We start from the raw sequence: 23853 nt of genomic DNA on the forward strand, positions 1-23853 counted from the left end.
TGCAAGCAGAGCAGCTGATGCAATTATCACATGCCAATATGCATTGGCTTGTTTTAATACTCTCGAAGTAGATTGGTCTCTCAAGGCGATCCCAATTACATCGTCACGTCGACGTTACGTCGAACGTGAGCGACTGAAAGGGAACTAAGCATAAATTTATTACCAATGTACTTCTAGTATACATTTTAGAATTATATTATTCATTTTATATTATATTAAAATGCAATTCAATAAATTTTTAATGCACTTCAAATAAGCATTTTGGGAATACAAATGTATTAAAAACGTACAACTTGTATTTCAAGTATATTTTTAATACATTTAATACTACGTCTTTTTCACCTTGCATACAGCGGTTGTTACAATACAAGTATAATTTTGTATGTTTTTGTTCCCTCTATTGACAGTAGAACTGAAAATGTATTTATTTTTTTATTTATTATTATTCTTTTTTTTTTTTTGTTATGATTATTATTATTAATCAATTTCATCTTAAGTTTTAAACAAAGTCAAAAATCAAACTGGTGAAACGTTTCAAAGGATAATTTTTCTCCTGTTTCAAAGAATCTTTACACAAATCAGTTAAAAAAGAGCTTGAGTACATTGCACAACAAAAACATATGAAAACAAAGAAAGATGCCAAATAACAACATACTCATATGCAGTTTGTTCAATAACAGGGATTATGAGAAGAGCTCTTGCTAATAAAGAGCTATTGATAATGAAAGCTCAAAATTGAAAGATGCTGCTTTTAAAGACTTTAATGGTCTTTTGGGAACTCCCATCAAAATCCAGCTGTCAGTCACTCATCCCAAAACGTGCACATAATAAAAGGTGTCACTGCCGTCAGGAGCATGAAATATTGTAGTCAATAGTGATAGCATGCACTTTTAACAATTGCTGAAAGAGAATTAATTCAATCAAAGTCATGGGCCAAGAGCCTAACTAAAAGTGAAAAAATAAAGGGATTACTCTTTATGTTTCCATAATTAAATTAAAATTACTTGTGATGTAATGGCATTACATACTGTTTAGACTGAACAATTCTATTTAAACCAATAGTACATTTAAAATCTACATTTTCATCTAATCCCCTTAAATTCTTTAGCCAGTTCAAGAATAATGTATGCAATTTTCTATTATATATTTCAAAGAATTAAAAGAGCAGTTTCATGGCTATTCTTGTATTGTTCACCTGCATGGTTGAGTGCATGGTGCTGGTCAGTGGGGGTTAGAATGTAATAAGTAATGCAATACTTTTTATTAGTATAGTATAGTAATCTAATTACACTGTTGAAGATGTAAGTAGCAGTTTGTAATTCATTACTTTTTTTGAGTAATTTACCCAACACTGGTTGCAGGGATGCTGAAGCTGGAGTCTTCATTTAAATGTAGCTACTTCTGCTTGTCTGTATTCAAATTAGTTTCATAAAAAAAAAGTTACAGACCCGATCCAGAGTCAGTCCGTGACGTCACCCGTAGGTTTCTAAAGAGCAAGTTTTTTAAGCCTAAAGTAGGCGGAGCCGGCCGTCGCCATCTTGGCCTTGCGTCACTCCCGGATAACAGAAAATAGGCAAAGAGGCGGGGCGTGAGTGGAGCTGAGGAGCCTTGCTATGATTCTGTACTATGCTAGTTGAAAATGTATTATGCAGTAACTTAATATTACTCTGAGAGTGTGTGTGTGACAGTGATTTATGTGCTTAACGTTACATGTCAGTCACTCTCTTTTTATAGTCTATGGTCCGTCAGCGCGGAATCGCTCGTCAAGTTCGTAGAGAGCTTATTCAGTCCATTTTAAATTCTGATTTTGGCCGCCTCTCAAATGGGTTAAACCATAGATATATTGCCTATGAAGTTCAAGTAAATGCGCTAGAAAATCCGCGCTCATTCATGGATGCGCATTTATTGCATGGACGGAGAAAGCGCCGACACCTGCAGGATTTCATCTGACGGTAAGCATATTATAATCTATCTGTTCCGTGAGAGCAGAACGAACGAGCCTTTATTGACGTTTTTAAATCTGAAAACTCCAAAAAGCAACGAAATTGTCAGACATCCATTAGTGCATGTTCACAGAGGAAAACAACTGAAATACAGCGCTGGTTGTTCTCTCGAACGATACTCGACGACAACGACGGAATCCTAAACCGTGGGCGAAGTAATGGGTGTATTAAATTGTATGAAATAATCCCGGAAAAAAGCACAAAACACTGCAGAGATGGCAAGTTCAGCAGCTAAAATTTGCTGAGGTGAAGTGACGGCTAGTAACAACAGCAGACAAACAGCTAGCAATGACATCAGCGGGAATCCATCTGTCACTCAAGTGGCCACACCCTTAATTATGCAGAACTTTAAATATTAATCAACTAAACGGATGAGTTATAACAAAATGCACCCCCCTCACAGTTGTTATGAAGGGCAAAATTAGCTGTATAGACCAAAGCCACATAGAGATCCAGGCAGTAAACATGTTTTTTTTCTGCTGTAAAGTTGGTAATTTTAACATGGAGATATAGATTTGACTCACTTCTGCAGCCAGCCCAAGCGGCCAGTCAATGAATTGCAGTTTAACTCACTTCCGTGTTGGTTTCAAGAGAGAGACGGGGAGGTTGCCGCTTGGGTGCAACATAAATAAGGAGATTTGAAACAAGACAAAACTAAATTGTTTAGGAAAGATAAAACCACCACTGTCAACAAAAAGGAAGCAATTTGGTTTCACGGTTGGACCAAGGCCAAAACTAAACGAAAACTAACTTTACTCAAATAATTGGGTAACTCTTAAGCTGGTGCCACAACAACAACTTATCTCTTAATGTAGATAAAACAAAGGAGATGGTTATTGACTTCCGCAGAAGGGAAGACTCCCTCCCACCCATCCAAGACATCCTGCGGACACGCTGTGTGCGCAGAGCCTCTGCCATTGTAAAGGACCCCTCCCACCCCTCCCACAGTGTGTTTGTCCCTCTACCATCAGGCAGGAGGTTATGCAGCATCAGGACCCGCACTGCAAGGTTCTGTAATAGCTTTTCCCCCCAAGCTGTCAGAGCCCTGAATACCTTGGTGCCATCCAACCTTTCATCCCCATAATTCGTTTGCCCCCCCCAATGACAAAGGACCCGAGAACACACAAATGACTGTGTACTGTCACTTTAAATGGACAATGGGCATTAAAATGCACAATTGTGCACTAACACTTTATTGGCTTCTGCTCTGGTTACATTGCACTATTACTGGCTATTGCACTATTGCAAAAAAGAAAAAAAGAAAAGAAAAAAAAGTACATAGTCTAATTTATAAACAAGAGAAAAAAGGTACAGTAAGTGCCCCCACAAAGATAGTAATACCAGTTATTTTTTAAACCCATAAATTACTGGACCTAGTTTTATGCCTCGCTTTTTCAGGTTATGTTCAATAGGTGGCGGTAAAGTCCGAAAGGAGTGAGTTTCCATCAAACCAGGAGAAGAAGTAACTGCCTTGTGTTACATCAAAAAAATTCCTGATAGTCGCAGTAGCTGGAATTTATAAGATTCGCTGCATACATAATATTATATTACACGAACGAATCGCTAATTAAATCAAGTTATAAAGTTAAACCGGGGTTGTTTATCATATAACTGATGTCTCGGACACGGTTTAAACGTCCTGTAAATAACACGGAAGTTGAATCATTGAATTGACTCCCGTTTCAGAAGTACAAGTCTTCGTTAACTGGGTAACTACTATGTATTTTTTTATTATTATTTTTTTGTATATGATGTTGTCTCCTATGTAAATATTATGTTAATTTCCAAAAACAATGCGTTTTACAAACTGTAGAAATCGTTTAATAATCTAACATTTTATAATTTTATTAGGAAAGAACATTGATCCTGACATGCTCCCATTTGTTACACAAATTATAATTATAGCTAATCTTTTCCTTTCTTAAACAGAAAATCTTAAACAAAAGTATGCTTTGACAAAAAAAATTGCAATGCAACACATAATATATATTTTAATAGGCATAAATAATTCAAATAAATGATTTGAATTAGTAAAAGTGGTGTGTACTAACTGTACTTTATGTCTATAGTAATAGGCAAATTGAGATTTAAGATTATTTATAAATTTATTTGATTTATTTTCAGTTTTAGGCTTAAATGAGTGTAATGTTCTGTTCATGTTCTTGTGTTAGAATGTTAGAAGGTTACGTTACTGCTCCTCAATGAAAATTAATATACATTTATAGGCTCTTCATATACTTCAAATATTTTTTTTTACTAGCTCTAGTAAAAACCATGAATCATGGTTGATTATCTTATTATTTTATCCTTTGGATAAAATCTGCTATTGCTTTTTTCCCCCTCTAAGGTGTCCTCTGCAATAATGGAAGGAGCCTCAAGTGATGCCACACCACAGACCTCTGTTGCTGCACAAGTTCCGTTCATACACCTCTGCACAGTTCTGGAGAAGATTCAAAAGACCAAACTCCGACCAGACAAAAGCAAAATCCTAAAGGAGTTTATAGATTCATGGAGGAATTTTCACGCAGCACTTCACAAGGACAATTCCAACACCACAGATTCATTTTACGCAGCAATGCGTCTCTTTGTGCCTCAATTTGAACGAGAGCGAATGGCTTACGGTATAAAAGAGAACATGCTTGCCAAACTGTATATTGAGGTTTTAGGCTTACCTAAAAATGGACCTGAGGCAAACAAACTTCTAAATTACAGAGCTCCAACCACATCTCAAGGAGAAGCAGGTGACTTTGCCCTTACAGCCTACTTTGTCCTGAAAAAAAGGTGTACAAGTCAGGGGAATTTAAGCATTAAGGAAGTCAACGACTTCTTGGATTCTGTAGCAGTCAACAATGCCAGCAAACAGAAGGATCAAGTGAAGAAAAGTCTTTTGCATCTGATAACTCAGAGCTCAGCTTTGGAACAGAAGTGGCTCATTCGAATGATCCTCAAGGACATGAAACTTGGCATTAGCAAGGAGACAATTCTTCAGGTTTTCCATCCAGATGCATCAGAACTCTACAATGTCACCACAGATCTGAATAAAGTGTGCCTACAACTTCATGATCCATCTGTGTCCCTCAGTGAGGTCTCCATTGAGCTGTTTTCTGCATTTAAACCAATGCTGGCTGCTGTCGCCAAAATCAGACAGATAGAGAAGCAAATGGGCAACCGGCCATTCTATATTGAGACAAAGCTCGATGGTGAACGCATTCAGCTGCACAAAGCTGGAGATGTTTACAAATACTATACAAGGAACTCTTATGAGTACACACAACAGTTTGGGGCCTCTCCACTAGAGGGCTCCCTCACACCATACATACACAATGTCTTCAAACCTCATGTGGTGAACTGCATACTGGATGGAGAGATGATGGCTTATAACCCCACAACTGAGACCTTCATGCAAAAGGGCAGTAAGTTTGATATTAAAAAGCTGATGGATGACTCTGATTTGCAAACCTGCTTTTGTGTATTTGATGTTTTGTTAGTGAACAATCAGAAGTTTGGAAATGAACCTCTCAAGCAGCGCTACGAAACTCTTGAGACTGTCTTCAACCCCCTCAAAGGCCGTATCCAGCTGGTCAGTAAATCGGATGGCAAAACCATGCAAGAAGTAGTGAATTTCCTCAATGAAGCCATTGACAATCTGGAAGAGGGTATTATGATTAAGGATCCCATGTCCATCTACAAACCGGATAAACGTGGTGAAGGATGGCTGAAAATTAAGCCAGAATATGTGGACGGTCTGATGGATGAACTCGATCTGCTGATAGTGGGAGGCTACTGGGGTAAAGGCCGGAGAAGCGGGATGCTCTCTCATTTTCTCTGTGCGGTAGCAGAGGTGCCAAGTCCTGGGGAGAAACCCACAGTATTCCACACCCTCTGCCGCATTGGATCAGGCTACACTTTGAAAGAACTGTACGATCTTGGTCTGAAGTTAGCCAAACATTGGAAAGTTTACAACAAAAATAATCCTCCAGCGGCCATCTTGTGTGGAACAGAAAAACCAGAGGTTTACATAGAACCACGCAACTCAGTGATCCTACAAGTCAAAGCGGCAGAGATCGTTTCTAGTGAAATGTATAAAACCAACTGCACATTGCGTTTCCCCAGAATAGAAAGAATCAGAGAAGACAAAGAGTGGCATCAGTGCATGACCTTGACCGAACTGAGCCAGTTCCGCTCCAGGGCTTCTGGAAAGCTGGCATCTAGACATCTGCACATCCAAGAGGACCAGCCTGAAAAAAAGAAGCGCAAATTTGTAGCCAAGCCCAAGAAGACCATCGGAGTCATTAGCCACTTTAAATCCCAGGATTTATCTGCAGTTGCCAAAGAGACGGATATGTTTGAAGATGTTGAGTTTTGTGTGATAAATGGCGATGATGTACATTCCAAGGCAGAGCTTGAGAAAGGTGTGGCCCGTTGCGGAGGCATTGTTGTGCAGAACCCTGGAAAAGACACGTACTGTGTGATAGCAGCTGTGCAGAACATGAGAGTGAAGAACCTCGTCTCTTCAGACCAGCATGATGTGGTGTGGGCTGCTTGGCTTCTGGAGTGTCTGGAAAATAAGCAGGTTATACCATGGCAACCACGTCACATGATCCATATGTCACCCTCCACAAGGGACCACTTCTCTAAAGAGTATGATCAGTATGGAGACAGTTATTACGTTGACACGGATGAACAGCAGCTGATGGAAGTCTTTGAAAGGATTGTCCCCACAGAAGCTAAATGTCCTTCTGTGGCTAAGATAGAAGCAGAGAATGCCTGGGATGACTTGCCCACTAGCATTTTTAGGCCTTACAGTGCATACTTTGACCGGTGTGCTGACTTAGAAGATCCAAAATCCATTATCCGGGGTACATGTTTGGACACACGTGCCTTAGAATTCCGATTCCATGGTGGTAAAGTTGTGGAAAAACTGAAAGAAGGAATCTCGCATGTCATCGTAGAAGGTGAGAGAAGGGCTCTGGACTTAAAGACACTGAGGCAACTTTATACTAAGAAGTTCAAAATTATTCGGGAATCTTGGGTGACTGATTCCATCAAAGCAGGCCATGTAGAGGATGAGATCGACTACCTAATATAATACGCAAAATATACGTAATATAACGACATTACTGTTGCATTAAAGGTAACCATTAAAATGTTTTTAACTAAACTAATGATGGGACTGTAAGCATCACAATTTGAATTATGAGAAGTTTGTTTTTAGCAAGAGTGTAATTTTGCTGCTGAAAAATGTTTTTCGTTGCCTTTTAAAGTTTGTCAAATGTCTCTGATTTAAAGCGCTATGTAAGACAAAGAAGAAGCACTGAGAAAAAGTTGTTTGTGAAAACAAGAATAAACCATTTTAGATAAATTACTTTATTTTTCTTATGCTGTGTTTTATTCTAAATAAAAATGTCAAAGTCACATCATAGGCTGATATAACCTAATGCTTAGGAATGTTTGCCTTTACATTTTGCCCTTTAAATTACATAATAGTTACTGTTGCTTAAGATGGAAATTAAATGCAAAATAATGTGTAATTAAATTTGATTATTAAAGAAGCATTCAAAATTTTAATTGAACCTGTCAAAAGTGTTTTTCTTGTACATTAACTTGACTCGTTACAGTCAGACAAATTGAGGTTCTGACAAGCCTGAAGTTCCATTTGAACAGCTTGTCAAGCACACCAAATTTATTGTGTGAGAGCTGTTACTTTCTAATTGTTTGGAAGGGGAGTTACAGTAATGCTTCCAGAGATCTAATTTCCAGAGTGCTAATAGAATGATTGAGGCTTCACACACAAACAGTCAACTGTGTGTCTAGGTATTATAAAGATAGATTTGCATTTGTGTAATATGGATATTACACTAGGTAATTGGTGTGAGTTTGTGATGAAGTGTGAGTGACAAAGCCATCCTTCTTTGAAAAGGAAAGTGTAATGTGCTTGCACTGAGTTATAAGTTGTGAAATCCACATTTAGTATAGGAAGGTGCTTTGGTGTGGAAATTTATGTTGCAGAGCCATAATAAAAAGATTGTCCCAAGACAACTTTGTGATTTAGGGAGGGAAATTGTTTACTGTTCCACAGACGTGTAACATTTTTTTGATATTGTGTTGTATGTATAGTCTTAAGGCCCATTCACACGAGGGGCGTAACAATTACAGTTCAAATTGTTCTAAATATAAAAGAATAACAGAGTCCACACCACTATAAATGGACATAGAAACAATATTGTTGGAATCACTTCCAGAATTATGATTTTTTAAAAAAATTTTATTTTATTTTATACAGCTCATGAACAATAATAAAAACATTGACAGCCAATCAGAATCCATCCTGCTTAAAGAGCTCAGGCATTTAAAGCAGTAGACAGCATAACTGAAGGGTGAGCTTAGAATAAACAGTACAATATTGTCTGCTGGTGTGGATGCTAATTCAGTTATTATCGCTCTTAGTGTGAGCAGGCCTTTACTGTCTCTCTTAGCGATGCTCTTTGTCTTATTGTTTAGAATTACTTGTCATATTGGATTGATATAATTTAGCATTATCTGTAATATTATTCTAAACAAATGGACAAAATGTACACATACAGAAGTCATCACACCTGTACGATTTTAAATAAACAAAGCAAAATATGGATTATGTTAGCCATAAACATCAATAACATCTTCAAAGGGATGGTTCTCTCTCAAAAAAAAAAAAAAAAAAAAAAGTAAAATGTTTAAATAAAATGAGTATTTTGCGAGTATTAACTGGTTCTCTCAAGATAAAAAAAAAAAAATCATAATGACTGAGAAAAAATGACTTCGATATCATTCTGAATCTATACAGATACTTAAAAAAAAAATTGTTTTATCATGCTATAATCACCTTCCTTTTTTATTGTGTGGAAAAGAGCAGCCCAGATATTTTGCAGGATAGATCCTTTTGTGTTCCACAAAAAAAAAAGAACAAAAAAAAGGGGGGTTTCAAGGGTGAGTGAACAGTTCTCATTTTAAGGTGACCTTTCTTGTTAAGTCCTGTGCTACACTTGAAAATAGGTTTCTTTTAATTTTTAGATTCTAAGATTAATTTAGAAAATTAAAAACTCCCAGGCCTGGATCCACAGATAGGGCTTAGATTAAGCTAGGAGTAGGCCTTATGTAAATTAGGACATTTAAGTAGCTTGTAATATAAACGTGTCTTAGGAAAAAACCTTACTGGGGTGCATCTTGAGACAAAACACTGACAAGTTATATGATATGTCAGTGCAAGTTATTTCAGTTAGCTCAAACATGCATTTTAGTCTAGGACTAGGCTTAAGCCTAGTCCTAGGCTTGAAAATTCTCTTGAAAATGAAATTCTCTTTTCAATTGTGTGTGTGTGTGTGTGTGTGTGTGTGTGTGTGTGTGTGTGTGTGTGTTTTGTCTTTCACACATATATATCCTGGGCTTTGAGTGTGAAATCACCCTGCCGTGCTGATCTAGGGAGAGTGATGCACACTAACGCACGGAAATCTTGCTGTTACAGGGTTTGGACAAGAAAAGCAAGGACACTGGAAGGCAATATGAATCTGACCGAAGATGTGTCACAGTGCCTGCCAGGTGGCGTGCCCAGTGTTGAAAGCTTCCTGTATGGAAAAGGTCAGGGCATCATAGCTTGACTGCAATGCTAGAAGTTGGTCACTGATTTTGTTTAGAACACAGGCTTAGCAATTTAATTGTATTGAAATCAGAGTTTTGGTAAAATTAGTTCACAGATTTGTGTTTTTGTTTTTGTTTATGATGTCCATTTTCTGTTCTTCAAGAGGAAAGCAGCTCATGTTTTCTTACATGGCTAATCTCTCTTTGAGCAGTGAAGTCTAGTAATTTAGCAGCAGCAATTTGATGTTTATACTAGGTAGAAAAGAGAGGATACATTACCCTGGGGCTTGCTGGAAATAAAGAGGTTGGAAATGGCAGCATGCATTTGACAGGAATGCATTCCTCCCCATTGAGAGCCAGAAGACTTTACTCAAAAATTGTAGATTTGCCTTGCAAATGAGTGTGTCTGACTCAAGTTAGTTCTATAACCACTCTGGATGTCCAATGCTTCAAAATCTTTTTACAGTATAAAGAAGCCCTGAAAGTCTAATATTTCAGAGACTTTTTTTTTTTTAATCGGGATGGGATTTTCATCAGTATTTTCAAGGAAGATATAGTATGTCAAAAGCAATTAGTCTTTAATTGGACAGAGTTATACTGTTGTTGATCATATATGGAGTGATAACATTTTTTTTTAGGCAACCCTCATTACCCACCATTCTAATTTCTCCTGAATTATTTGGTGTCCTTGGACACTGCATGGCATGTGTATGTCCAGATGGCTTAATGCAGCTCTGTGTCCTGCCAGTTGTTTTTATAAATATAATTTTATCCTGTTGTCTCTTGTCTGGAGCCATTGGTCTTTTTCAGAGAAAACAGTTATTATTGTTGTTATTGAGATGAGAATAGTTACTAATGAAAGAAACAGTGATGATGATGATAAATTATTGTTGTGGCTGGTAATAATGTCTTCAAAATGAAAAGGAAACAGAACAGGAAGAAAGTATTATAATGTGAAAGTACTGGTGGAAATTCAACCATCATAACATTACATTCTTACACATGAGTCATGCTGTATAATTTGAGAGTCTGGTGAATTATAGCCTTGCTTAGTGTGTTTGCTCAGCTTGAATACTATTGTCATTTTAATGCCATGATCTCAGCACACATACGCACACCCGCTGTGGAAGTGACTTTTTCTAATGTATGAATGAAGTTTGCAGGTCTCAGATTCCCAGCCTAAAATCCTCTAAATTAGTGTGATAGTGCTCATATTCAGATAAGAAATTCAGTCTGAGTATTTTTCACTGTCTGTTTCCTGTCTCAGGAGAAGGGAGGATAAATCCACATACTGGGGGATTATATGTTGTCATTGACCTGCTTCTGAATCTTCGCTTTGAAGTGATGAAACATTTTGAAAAGGGTTGTGGAGAAAAGAGAGGATTTGCCTTGCACCTCTGTAAGGGCATGTTTTGATCTAAATGTCTTTGTATGAAATCCTTGTTAAGAATGATCTGTATTGTTTAAATGCCTGTGCCTGGTGTCATTTTCTCCTTTTTATCCTAATGACATAATTGTGTACAAGCAGATGTATGTACATATGTAAAAACTTATATAAAAATAGATACCATCTAAAAGCTTCTTTTGGAGAGACATTTCTTCAGTCTCTCATTTCTGGGTTGTGTAATGTATCTGATTACAGTTTGATTACAGCAAATAAAGCCTCAGAGAACATCATGGTGGGAGAAAAATAATTCTCACAATCCTATTGATTTTGCTCATTTTGAATTAGCTCTCAGGGGTTTCCAGTAATGATGTCTGATCAAATGTAATGCTAACTGTGAATAAACAATGGCAATGCATCCCCCAAAGTTGTTTTGCTTCAAGTCAGTCAGTTTGGTTTCTTTAACACAGGAAACCTATTAATTATAAGAGTTTCAGTTTGAATCTCTGGTTCCCTGCAGTTGATGTAGACAAAATGCCTCTGACCTTGTCTATGAATTTTGTGCCCTTCAGATAACATCCTCAGGTGTGCTGAAAGATGGCACCTCTACTTCCCACACTCCTGACCTGCATCACTATAGCCTTACACCAGTTGTGTATGAATTTACCAAGCACAAAACACATTGCAGTATATCAATTTAATAGCAATATACAGGCTTTCAGAATTTGTAATCAAAAAGTGTTGTGATATCACTCATTGTCATGTAATATAAACTCTGTGACCTTGTGAATGGTTGTTTCAATTTTCAATCCCATGGGGACCCACTGCTCTCCACATTTGGTATGTGTCTCTTATCTGACAAATTAAGTTCAGTTCATAGAGCTCTCATCTAACAAGCTGATGATCTGAATCAGGTGTGGTAAATAAGGGAGACATACAAAATGTGCAGAGCTGTGGGTCCCCAGGACCAGGATTGAAAACCACTGCAAGAACAGATGACATAAATAGGGCAAAACCTGACGCATGACAAAGCATGTTGTAGCAGTTGTTAGCGTGTGACCATATGTCCTGTAGCTGACAAATACTGCTGGAATGAGGAAGAGGAAAATCCCTGTAATTGCTACTTTAACATGAAATGCAGGTCTTAATTGTAGCTTGACTAATAGTTAATGACCAGAAATAACAAATAGTCAGATAAACAAACACCACTGTTCTCACAAGAAGCATTTTGCGAAGGTGGAGTGTTTTCTATGTGCATCCTGTTTTCTTTCCCACTTCCTTCCTCGTACACCTCCTTTTAATAAAAAATTTAATTTAATTTTTAGACTGAATATAGACATTCTATAGACATATAGAATATAGATTTCTGTTATTGAATTCTTAACATCTGGGAAAAAAACATGCATTGCAAATATGTGTAGGCTATAGAAAATAGCACGCACAGAGATTTCTTATCATTTTTATTGCATTTTATGTTAATAATTAGTGTCAGGTCAATACACATTAGGCACATGTTTTTCTTTTTCTTTTTTTCTTTTCTTTTTTCTCGCATTTAGCATTACGCTTTCTCTTCACAACATCAAACCTCTTGCTGCTGATTAGCGAATAAAGGAGATGAAAGGGCAAATGCATTTTGTAAGCATGAGCACATATGCCGTTGATTAGACAACTCAAACGTGTCAAGCTTCGGGTCATTACATGCTGTGTGAGTGTGTGTTTGTCAATTTATGCAAATGTGACAGGTTCACACATGGCTGACACACAAAAAATGCTAACCACCACTAAGGAAAACTGAAAAAGGGGTGTAGCAAAAAAGACTGTTTATAGAGATCCATACATTTCACATGAAAATAGTTCATTAGGGGGCTGTTTACAAACAAGTAATTTGGTTTCAGTAAGTATTTTAATTTTTTTGGATGAACTATCCCTTTAAGAAAATATTATTGCTAAAATAATTTGTTTTAATTATTTTCATAAACACGGTAAGTTTCATTAACACTATGGCCTGGTTTCACAGACAGGGCTTAGATTAAGACAAGATTAGGCCTTAGTTCAACTAGGAAATTTAAGTAGCTTTTATACATGTGCATTTGGGAGAAAATAAATAAATAAAACATAATATACTGGTGAGCATCTTGAGAAGAAACAGTGTTTTATTTTAAATATCCTAAAATATGCCAGTGCAAGTTGCTTTCAGTTACGACAAACATTCATTTTAGCCTGGGACTAAAGGTTAAAGCTCTGGGAAACCGGGCATTCATCCATTATGTTGTGTTATGCATTAACAAGAATTGGTCTACCTTTTTGTAAATAATTGCTCACACAATGTGTCAGGCATATCATTGTCATATCTGAGAATGTGCTTTATATGGTAACATTTGGTTTTACAGTGGAAAAGCTTATGTGCAGCTGTTCAACCTGTTGATGTAAATGTATACAGTAGATTCTAACATGATGATTATGAGGTCTTATTTTCTTGTACACCAAACCATGTCATCTCTTGCAATGATTTATCAGTTCAGCCTATATGAACAGTTTGCTAATTGGTCGGGTAGCTATGATGGATCAATCACATTTCATGAGCTGACGCAAATGACCCTGCTCTCTTTCAAGAACTCTTTCAAAACGAACATGGCGGCAACTTAACATTTGGCCAAAATGACTGTGGATCATTTCGCGAGAAAAGATCCCACCTTGTCTGACCGAAGAGGCGAAATTCGGCGTGTTAAAACGAGGAGTCCTTGCGCTTTTCACCAGAAAGCCCTGAATCAGAGCGAGCGGCCAGACAGTGGCTTTTCCGTGTTATAGCGGCTCTGCGCAAAAGGGGAGAGCGGAACCCATGACAGACGAGCAGGGAGAGACATGTTGCTACAGATAACTGGGTTTTTCTCCGGAGAAGCACGGGGAGAGGGGATTCGACAATGAAAGCAGTAATCCCCCTGAACACAGCAACTGATCGGGAATTGCAGTTAATCGCGGAGGTGAGCCATGACCGCTCGCTAGCCATCGTTTAGTGGTCAAAACTCAAGATAGACATCCCGTCAATGACTATTGTGGCAGAAAAGCCCCCACGGTGGAGTCAGCCAGCGCTGCGCTTTCCCAAAATATGACCAGCGGTGCTTGGAAGTGTCGGCAGCGAGATGACAGCTTAAACATTTGGTGTGCTCCCCGCGAGAACGAGAAGCCATTCACCGACTCCGAGAGGGCCCAGCGATGGCGATTGTCCTTAGCGTCCCTCTTATTTCTAACCGTTCTACTTTCTGATCATCTGTGGTTCTGCGCCGAGGCCAAACTGACATGGACCCGAGACAAATCAGCATCAATGGACATGAGCGCAAACCACAGACCCGACCTCCCTTCAACACACAGCAGCCTCAGAAGAAACGAAGATGCTATTTTTGTAGTCAATTCTACCAAACCTTTGTGGCAACTAGAAACTTGCCTCCCGGATAGTTTGTCTGAATACTGCTTCACTTTTGTCGACGCTGACCACTTGTGCAGGGGCCTTTCGGAAACGGAGGGGACTCGGTGGTTGAACATAAGCAATTTGTACCTTTCCTTTTGTAATTCGTACTCTCTTATGGATTTGCTTTACGGATCATTAAGTCCGGACAATTTGAACTGCAGCCTTGACGCGATCATGGACGGCGACCAAAACAGATGCAGTCAGTGCGTTCAGGCATACCAGCGTTATGACCTGCATGCGCAGGAGAAATATGAGGAATTTGAGATGATGGCAGACAAATACGAGACGGATGTGTACTCAGTAAGGACGTGCATGGAAGAATGCAAGGTAAGGTTGTATTATCTGGATCTCTCGCTTATCCTTGAATAGTTGGGTGTTCGTTCTCAGTCGTCATGGTAACTGGTGACAGTAACATGGTGATATTTTACTAGGGGAAAAGTGCTTTTCATATTGTACTCTATTTTTTCCGCATTTCGCATCAGTTGGAAGCCAACTTTGCATTTTGAGGGGAATGACAATCAGACAGGTATTTAAACTTTTCCCTTCACCGTGCCTCCATTTATTCACTGCTGCGCAGCGTGATCAACGCAAAATCTATGGTTTTGGTTTAATCTTACGGAGGGAATTAAAAGTCGCTGCTGATCCAAGGTTACTGTGTCAATGCACACAACGCTGCAAAGGCAATCTTCCAACGTGTGTGCGTCATTCTACAGCGCGCAGGTGCCCGCGCGGCGTCTCTCTGAACTGAATAATAGAGCTGCTCCGCCAGGTGTTCATTCACGTCCATCACTGAGTACATTTCAATAACGCAAATAGAGGACCGGTGATTTCTCAGATAATCTATCAAAAGAGTCTTTTCCCTCGCTCATTGGTCTTGTTTGCACAGCACTCTGCGCGCGCTGCAACAGGGTGCCCTCTTAACCGCCATAAACTTGACATTAATATTAATTTTCGAGCTCCCGCTGTCATCTTAAATTGATTAGGCTACTACTGGTGACGAAAAAAATGGCACAGTGTTTAGCTCCCGTGTGCCGATCTTACCATATTCTTTACGTTTGTGTTGCTGCGTGTAATTAATGCTCAGACATTTACCGAGAGCTTGCAAGTTGACGTTTAAATGAAGGAGGCACCAAGCTGGCGAATAAGTGGGTGGCGGCGTGTTTTGCTTATTCACTGGTTCATTTGGCAAAGGACTCGATTTTTGCTCACAGCACCGACGCTCTTGAAGTCTGTGTTGCTGGGCTGTTCGCTGTCCGTGGTGCTGAAATACGCTTAGTCGTGTTGGCCAACTCTAATAATGGTGACATGCCTTTTGATGCAGGGGACGTTATTTAATTGTTACATGAGCCGTTTAAACATTTGAATACATGTGTGCTGTTTTTTTTCCCCCTTCTTCTTCTTCTTCTTCTTCTTCTTCTTATTTTTATATTTTATTTCTCACTAAAGTGACAGCCACATTTGATATTCAGAAACGTCCCACATGAATAATCTCTCTGCAACAGCTTCTATACAGAACAATTATTTCAATAAAATGCTTGCAAAGTATTGGTTGAGGATATCAATTCTGGCCAGTAACCACAAATTAGTCTTTTGTTTTGCATTGTTTTTTCTTCTGTGCACGTAAGTGTTCATCATTTCTGGCCTGGCTGAAGATATCGAGTCATTATAAGTCATTTATTTTGTGTCTTTAGTGCATTAACGTTGAATGCATTTTAAACAAATCAATGGCTTTTGAAATGAAAATGATGGTGAAATGTGGTAGAATATTTTGACTGTTGCATTTCTCACACTCAGACACAGACATTTTTAAGCGTTAACATAACTGTCGAACCATGTTACCGAAGCCTGATAAACTACAAGTGAGTTTGAATGAAGGCTGTAATGCAGAGGGAGGTGGCAGGAGTCAGTCAGAGCCTCTGGCAAGCAGCTGCAAGGGATAGCCAGTCCCAGCTGTGATTAAGCGGCGAGATATAGAGACAGAAAGCAAGACAGAGCGAGACTGAGAGGATGGGTAATCACTGTGACACAGCGTCTCTGACAGCCGGATTAGCGTTCAGGTTGATTTAATTCGGCATCTTCCTTGCACTGCATTGGAGTGTGGGAGACACTGTTGCATTTGCTTGTGTGTGTTGTGTGTGTTTGTATTGTGTGTAAATGTGCTAAATATTCAGTACAACATTATAAATAGGTAAGAAACAAATGAATGGAGAGAGGGGGGTAGTGATTAGAGAAATAAACTAAGAAGGTTTTACTCAAGAAGGTTTTACTCAATAGTGTGCTATTCTTAGCTACTGTATTGAGCTCTGCACAGTTGCACTAATGTTACAGCTAGACTGTTCTGTGACAAAGCATTCACATCACTGATAACATGGACAACATTTAGTGTCCCGAAGAACAAAAGTTGACTATTTTTTTTCACTACAGTGTTTTCACTTAGGTGAAGTATTCAATTAATCATTAAAAATGTTAAGTACGAGAAGTTTGCTTTGTTACTTGCCTTGACTTTTCCATGCACTATATTCAAAATAATTGGATACTATGAGTTAACATCTGCTGTTTCTTTCCATAGCGAGTTAAAAATGTCCTGGCCTCATTACATTTCAATTGGAAATGTGGATGAAAACCTCCTAATATAGTCTGTGAATATTTGATGTAGATCTTTGATTGTGTCTGATATGTGCAATGGAGGTGCTTGTGGTATGGAATTGATCGCTATTTGGATGAAACCCTATTTTCTGAGAATAGATAAGACAAGTCTTACATTTCTCTAAGACCATAGATAGTGTTGGTACATTTGGCAGGGTTTGATTCCGCAAGGGTTTGGCACAATTGCTTGTTCATCTCCTCCAAGTAATCTCAGTTTTGGGACATGTCTTTATCACCCTTCTGTCTGTTTCACACACTTTTCTTTTCTCTCAACATTGTAATACAATATGACCAGTCATTCATATATTGGTCTCTCCTTACACAGATTTCCACATTTCCCTTTGTGTATATCCTCTATCCAGTATTGATAGATTGATAGATTCACCCAAAAAGTAATAATTCTGTCATCATTTACACACTGTCATGTCGTTTAAAAACACATCTGGCTTTCCTATTATTTTGAAGATATTTTAAAGAATGTTGGACGGAATCAAATGCATACAACATTTTCATTTTTTAGGGTGGACTGATTCCTTTACCAGGGTGCTTTTCTATAACTCATTTGTTTTAACCAACTGTAAGTGGATTCAGAATTTGCATGTTACTGAGGAGTGGGATCAGAGAATCTGAAATGCAAATGATACAAAACAGAAGCCCCTATGTTGTTATCATGTTTATGAAGGGATGTTTTTCCCCCCGCTTTCCTTGTCTTTTTATTTTAGAAAAAGCTCACAGTGCCCCTCTGTCTCATTAATGCTATCACTGCTCACTGCACTCCTCTCTGTGTTATTTAAACGGGGCTTTTATTAGTGTTGGCCAACAGAAGATGACTATCAAAAAGGCTGTTTCTAGGAGTGGTTTTCTTTATCCAAATCCTGGCATGAAACACTAAAACTGATATAAAACCAGAGTTACAGAGGACAGGCAAAACCTTGCTTTGTTGATAATTAAATTTGCCCATAGGTGAAAAATGTAAAATGTCATCTGCCACTTAGAGGATAATTATTTGTGCCCAATTATTTGTATTAGTGAAATTAACCCTCCGTGAAAAATAAGTAGCAATTATGTTACAAATAAGACAACTTTAGGTCAGAATCTGGTGTTGTTTTCAGTGCTAGTCCTAGGTTCTGGTAAACTGAACCCTTTACTATAAGACAATTAGACCCTACCAACAACTTTCTGATCATAACCTAATAATCAGGTGTTTATACTGCTCAAATCAGAATATAATACACCAGTCCACAGTATTTTAAATAATAAAACATTTTTATGCATTAATGTTAAAGACAGACACATAATTCATTACAGATATGTAACTATTATACTACACATTTATCATTACCCTAAAAAACTAAGGCCTTTTAGACTTTACATTTATTTGATCTTTTGCAGTCAGGTCATTTTTTTCTATTAAAATGTCCAGGATATTCAATCCCACATGAATAAATCTGTACATTCTGCCAAAAAGAAAATGAAAAAACAAAACAAAAATGTTTTGAAAAAAATTCTGGAAGTAGAAATGAGGTGTAATTAGAAGTAAAATTAACTAGAAATAGAACACTAGGCCTTTTTGCACATGCAATAAAGAAAGAAAGGGAGAAAGAGTGATTGTGACTGTGTGTGTTTTTAGTCTTTAAACTATGCACACAAATTGCCAGACACAAAGGATTCAGCAACTTCCCATTCATTTCAAGCTTTGCATAATCGGGCTCTTTTTTTAATCATCCTAATGGGTGCTCTACCAGCTTATCAGGTTTAATAGTTATCCCCCTTTCTATAGATATACCTCACCATGGTGTTTGCAACCTTTTGTCCATGGTCAAGTTTAGTGTAGTATATTAATTAATATTATAGTATGATTTATATTTACCCCATCAATGCACATTATTTGAGCTCTTTAAATAATGTGCATTGATGGGGTAAATATAAATCATACTATAATATTAAAAGTCATAGTGTACTGCATTAATATGCCATTCAGATGAAATCATAGGATCAGACCTCCTGAAACTCCTATTCATTTAAATAAAGCAGCTGATTGGATGGGATTAGAGGGATGGGTGGAGCTGTGGCTTGGGTCAGGTCTCCATGGTAGCATTAGAATGCTGAGCATGTTTGCTTATTCATAAAAGCCTGCCGTGGGCTGCTGCAGCCTTCTAGTGAGGGACACAACCGCGACCAAGGTCAGTGTCCCAGAGCTCCATTACTTCACTGCCACTGCACAGGGGTCCGTAATAATGTGCCAGACCAACACGCACGTTTACACCAATGGAGACATATTTTTTTAAAGATTATTTGCATCATTTTTGATAGATTTAGAACTAGATTTAGATACTAGATTTACTCTAGTAACCCATGTTCCGTTGATAAAGTGTTTTCTTGAAATAAAGACACTGATTGTAGCACATGCTTGCAACTTGGGTCTTGTGATGAAGGTCAGAACACATCTGAATGGGTCATCATTGCCTTCGAAGATAGGTTGCCAAGGAGACTGTACAGTGGCTTAATGAGTGTCAACGTGAGTTTTACGTAAGTCAACAATAAGAGTTTTGGAGACTTCATACAGATTCACCTTCTTTAATCCTCAAGGAAGGACTGTAAAGAACCTCAGAGAAGCCACACTTCCACCTGTCCATCCCAGGCTGGTTCCTCATTGGGTATCCACAATTCGTAATCAGTACATTGTTTCAGAGGAAACAAAAACATATAAACAGATATAGACTGACAGTATAGTTCACCTAAAAGTGAAAATCCTGTCATCATTTTACTCACCGTGTTTTCGTTCCAAACCTGTATTACTTTCTTTCTTCTGCAGAACACAAAGCAAGATATTTCATAAAAAAAATGTAAAAGTGTGCATTAAGACTTTAATGCACACTTCTTCTTATACTGTGTTTATTCAGCTCTTACAGTGATTTTCTGGAGTAAAATTGACGCTTCATCTTTTGTGTGATGTAATAAACTTAATTGAACTCATCAGTATATTTTTGCCCATCATTCGGACGGTGTCCGCTACAGCAGGCTTGTATTAATAGTGGATAAAAGCTGATGACAAATACGTTAGAACCATATCTCCATACAGCATATTTTCTCTGGCTCTGTGGGCATTATTGTCCGACTCGGGTCGAAAGGAACACCGCTATTGAGAGTTTCTGTTTTGATAATATTATTCCGTGAGATGAGATTGTCCTGCCACTGAGCGCAAGCTCGTGAGGCTCCGCCCCCTGCGCCGGCAGCAGCAGCTCATTTGCATTTAAAGGGATACACACTAAAATGGCACGTTTTTCTCACCTCCAAAAAATGACAGTTTAAACATGCTGTAAAAATGATCTGTTGGGTATTTTGAACTAAAACTTCTCATACACACTCTGGGGACATCAGATACTTTTTTTTACATCTTGTGAAAAGGGGCATAATAGGTGCCCTTTAAATGTCAATTTACTAAGACTAATACAACTAAGGTGTGTTTTCCACCTCAACTGTAAGCTCCATGTTCTTACTACTGTACATGGGACACAAAAGCCTGACAAAACACATATGCAAACTTTTTTTATTTTTTGGATGAAAAAAAACCCCCAAAAAACATTTTGTCTAACAAAGGATCAATAAACATTTTCATTTAAAATAAATAAAATATTTTTTACTGACTATTATGTCCTATGTCAAGCTTTAAAGGGCTAATTGGTAAAAAAACAGATTCCTTTCATAGCAACATTGTCCTGTAGATCCTCATGCTCTTTTAAAGTATGAACAATGTTTTTTCACATCCCGAACTATTCAAGGTCCCCCAGTGTAAAGTACAGGTGCTGTAGGAAACTCAGAAGCGAAGACCAGGAGACTTGGTTGTATCTTCCGCAGGATTCTTTATTGAGAACACGAGCTGTCGGTAGCTGCAGTCATCAAGTCTAACTAAGGCAGTGTACATTCATTGTAGTTTATATAGATTTTAGTGGGCAGTGCTTAGATATGGAGACAAAGCACCTGGGTGACGACCTTAAACAAAGCATGCAAATGAAGTATCCAGGTTTAGGAACCCGCCCTAGACTCTAGAGTGTTACCAATCCTAATCCAATCAGCATAACTATTCAACGACTGGGATAGGTGCTCCAAGAGCCATTAAAGACAAAGGGTGAGAGTCTCAGTAATCTGACTTGTTTCATTTACAATAGAGAGAACAGGACTGGCTGGAATCTCTTGCTGGAAACTTTGCTTAACAGCTGATATCATCATCATAACCTTAAATGCTAAATTCAATGTACTCTAGCTTAGTTTTTCTTGTTATGTTATGTAAGGACATAAGATCAGCAGATCTTATATTCTTAAATTTGTAATCCCACAGTACATAGTAAAGAAAAATAACATTAAAACATCATTGTTCGTAATGTTGTGAAAGCTATAAGCAACAAGCATTTCGTGAATAGGTGACATTAACATGTTTTATAGAATATTGCAGTATTGGTGACTATACTACAAGCTGTAACAGCAGCCTCTATGCATTGCAGATCTTTGGAGGCTTGACAACCTCCAACAGAGCTCTCATTTATTGGATAATGATCGATTTCACACTTTCCATCCACTACACAGTGTTTAAAGAGGTGACTCATAGAACCTCACCGCATGATCATCCAGCTGGGGCTAAAACAGGGTGAGATATATTTAAGTCTACTTAACTATTACAGTGGCTTGCACTTTAATGGAGAGCTCAATATAGGTTTCCAGACCACGTGTTTTGTCTAGAGACTAAGGAAAAGGTGTAGAAGACAAAGCCAGTACGGTACAGTGTGATTATTCCTGGATTAATGCAGCATCTTTAAGATTATTTAAGAGCAAATGTGTACCCGTGTGCATCACAAATGTCCACAGAGGGCATTAATGGACAGCTTATTTATTGAATGGAAAGATTAAAGAGTGCAAATGAGAGAAAAGCGATGTGTTACAAACAGCTAGATGGGGAACAACATAATTAAAGACATGATCAGAAAGAGGCATGAGGGGGACCTGGATCTGTGCTTGCAATAACTAACCAAATTTGAATGTGGATACTCCCTTAACACAGTAGCCTATCCACAGTTGCTTTTTAGTTGAATGGAGCAGTGGTCACAGTTAAAATTGTGAAAGTCAACAGTATTTCACATTCTTGGCTCCCTAGAAGGCATTTTATTTGGTGCAGACACTTTTTCAATGAAACATCATATATGGCGCCTCCCGGGTGAAGGGAACATGATTCACGCTCCTTCCTTCATTGATCTTCTCACTGACAGGAGACACCCATAATAAAGATGATATCAACCAGTCTGGGAATCTGTAGGGTTTTACTTTTAAATTTGTGGTTAGAGTAAAATCCCTTACAGCAACCAAATGATCTATAATTTCTCTGTACTTTTTGACTGTACACCAAAAAGGATATTTCTCCGTCAATAGACACTCAAAATAAAGTGTGATGATCCTACTAATCAATGTTTCTCATCACGATCACCAATATAGAACACAGGGGTCGACTGGGGCAAAAAAGTGGCTCTGGACTTTCTGGCACAGATAGGCGCACCACACCCAGTCCACAACATTCCACACCATAAACCCACCAGCTCATTATGCACAGAGCAATTTTTAATACCACTTACTAACACACAATATATCACAATACAAATAATTTTTTATTTTTATTTATTGAAATGCTTACCATTACCATCAATTAATGACTGGCATACTTCTTTACATCATTATTTGTCTTTCCTGCTGTACATGGCAAATAACTTGTTTTGAAGAATTTTTACACAGCTCTTTAGAGGGGAAGTTTAATATATCTAAAGTTCAATACTTACCATAAAATCAGTCATTCATTTGCTTACATCTTACCTAACATTCTTCAAGCATTAAAAAGCGGCATGCTGCTCGGCTTCTGTGAAAAGTAAATCCTGCCTTCTTCGATTTGATTGGCTACTGTATCTCAAACATTTTGACTTTGACAAGTGCTTTGAAAATGCTGCATCTGAGCACACTAAAAAGATTAGAATTTTTGACTCAAGTGGGCCGCGCGGACCATTCGTCTGGGATAATAGGCTTAATATCCTTCGGAAGGATAGGCTACGTAAACTCACTATAATTCATTATTTATATATTTATTTATATATATTTACGTGGCAATGGGCCAGCCCACATTGTACAGTAGCCCACCGGAATGGCCAGTCTCCAGATGGCCAGTCTGCCCCTGATAGAACACCACAGTCATATATAAGAGAAGCTTCCTGGATCTCATATCAAAGCTCTAATCATAAGAAATCATGGCTTCTGTCGTGTTCTTTCATGTCATTATTTTACAGGGTTTAGAGAGCCTCTAATGGGTGGTATTGTGGAGATCAATGATAAAATATGTGACAGACATGGAACAGGTCCATACAGTGTTTACTGATTTATGAGAGGTAATGACTGATCATGCACCTCCAGTACAGACTCTTAAACAGGTTTACAGGATACAGTATTGCTGGTAATGTTGAGGACAGTTGTTATGGGTTCCCATTCAGTCAGTCACGTTCAGCGTTATGTCGATACTGACGTATTGGGGTCTCACTTGGGACCCAAACACATCTGAGCAGTAAGAAAATGGGCCAATGTGTCATGGTGTGATGCAGGCAAAAGAAGACGAGGGAGAATCAAAAGTTCCAATGCAAACTTTTACTAACAATATAATTCAAACAGGTAAAGACAGGCAGAAGGTACACGCACACTAAATAGGACTGAGA

At 38.2% G+C, this 23853-nt stretch overlaps 2 protein-coding genes across 2 annotated transcripts in view; both read left to right on the top strand.

The window, feature by feature from the left end:
* The first annotated feature begins 3450 nt into the window (after window positions 1–3450).
* Window positions 3451–7571, top strand: lig4 (ligase IV, DNA, ATP-dependent). The gene is made up of 2 exons (XM_082163534.1): window positions 3451–3712; window positions 4351–7571. Exon 2 carries the CDS (start codon window positions 4366–4368, stop codon window positions 7090–7092), a length of 2727 nt encoding a protein of 908 aa, XP_082019660.1. The 5' UTR covers window positions 3451–3712; window positions 4351–4365; the 3' UTR covers window positions 7093–7571.
* Window positions 7572–13574: 6003 nt separating this feature from the next.
* nalf1a (NALCN channel auxiliary factor 1a) overlaps window positions 13575–23853 on the top strand; it is a 200525-nt gene continuing 190246 nt past the window's right edge. Inside the window, exon 1 of the mRNA XM_082165426.1 lies at window positions 13575–14794. Within this exon, the coding sequence (XP_082021552.1) occupies window positions 14108–14794 (687 nt within the window). The 5' untranslated portion in view covers window positions 13575–14107. The remainder of the gene's footprint in view (window positions 14795–23853) is intronic.

The sequence above is a fragment of the Leuciscus leuciscus genome, assembly GCF_965113295.1.
Source record: "Leuciscus leuciscus genome assembly, chromosome: 3".
Lineage (NCBI taxonomy): Eukaryota > Metazoa > Chordata > Actinopteri > Cypriniformes > Leuciscidae > Leuciscus > Leuciscus leuciscus.

Excerpts from the sequence above, each read along its gene's own strand:
- lig4 (XM_082163534.1), top strand. The coding sequence starts at position 4,366 with ATGGAAGGAGCCTCAAGTGATGCCACACCACAGACCTCTGTTGCTGCA.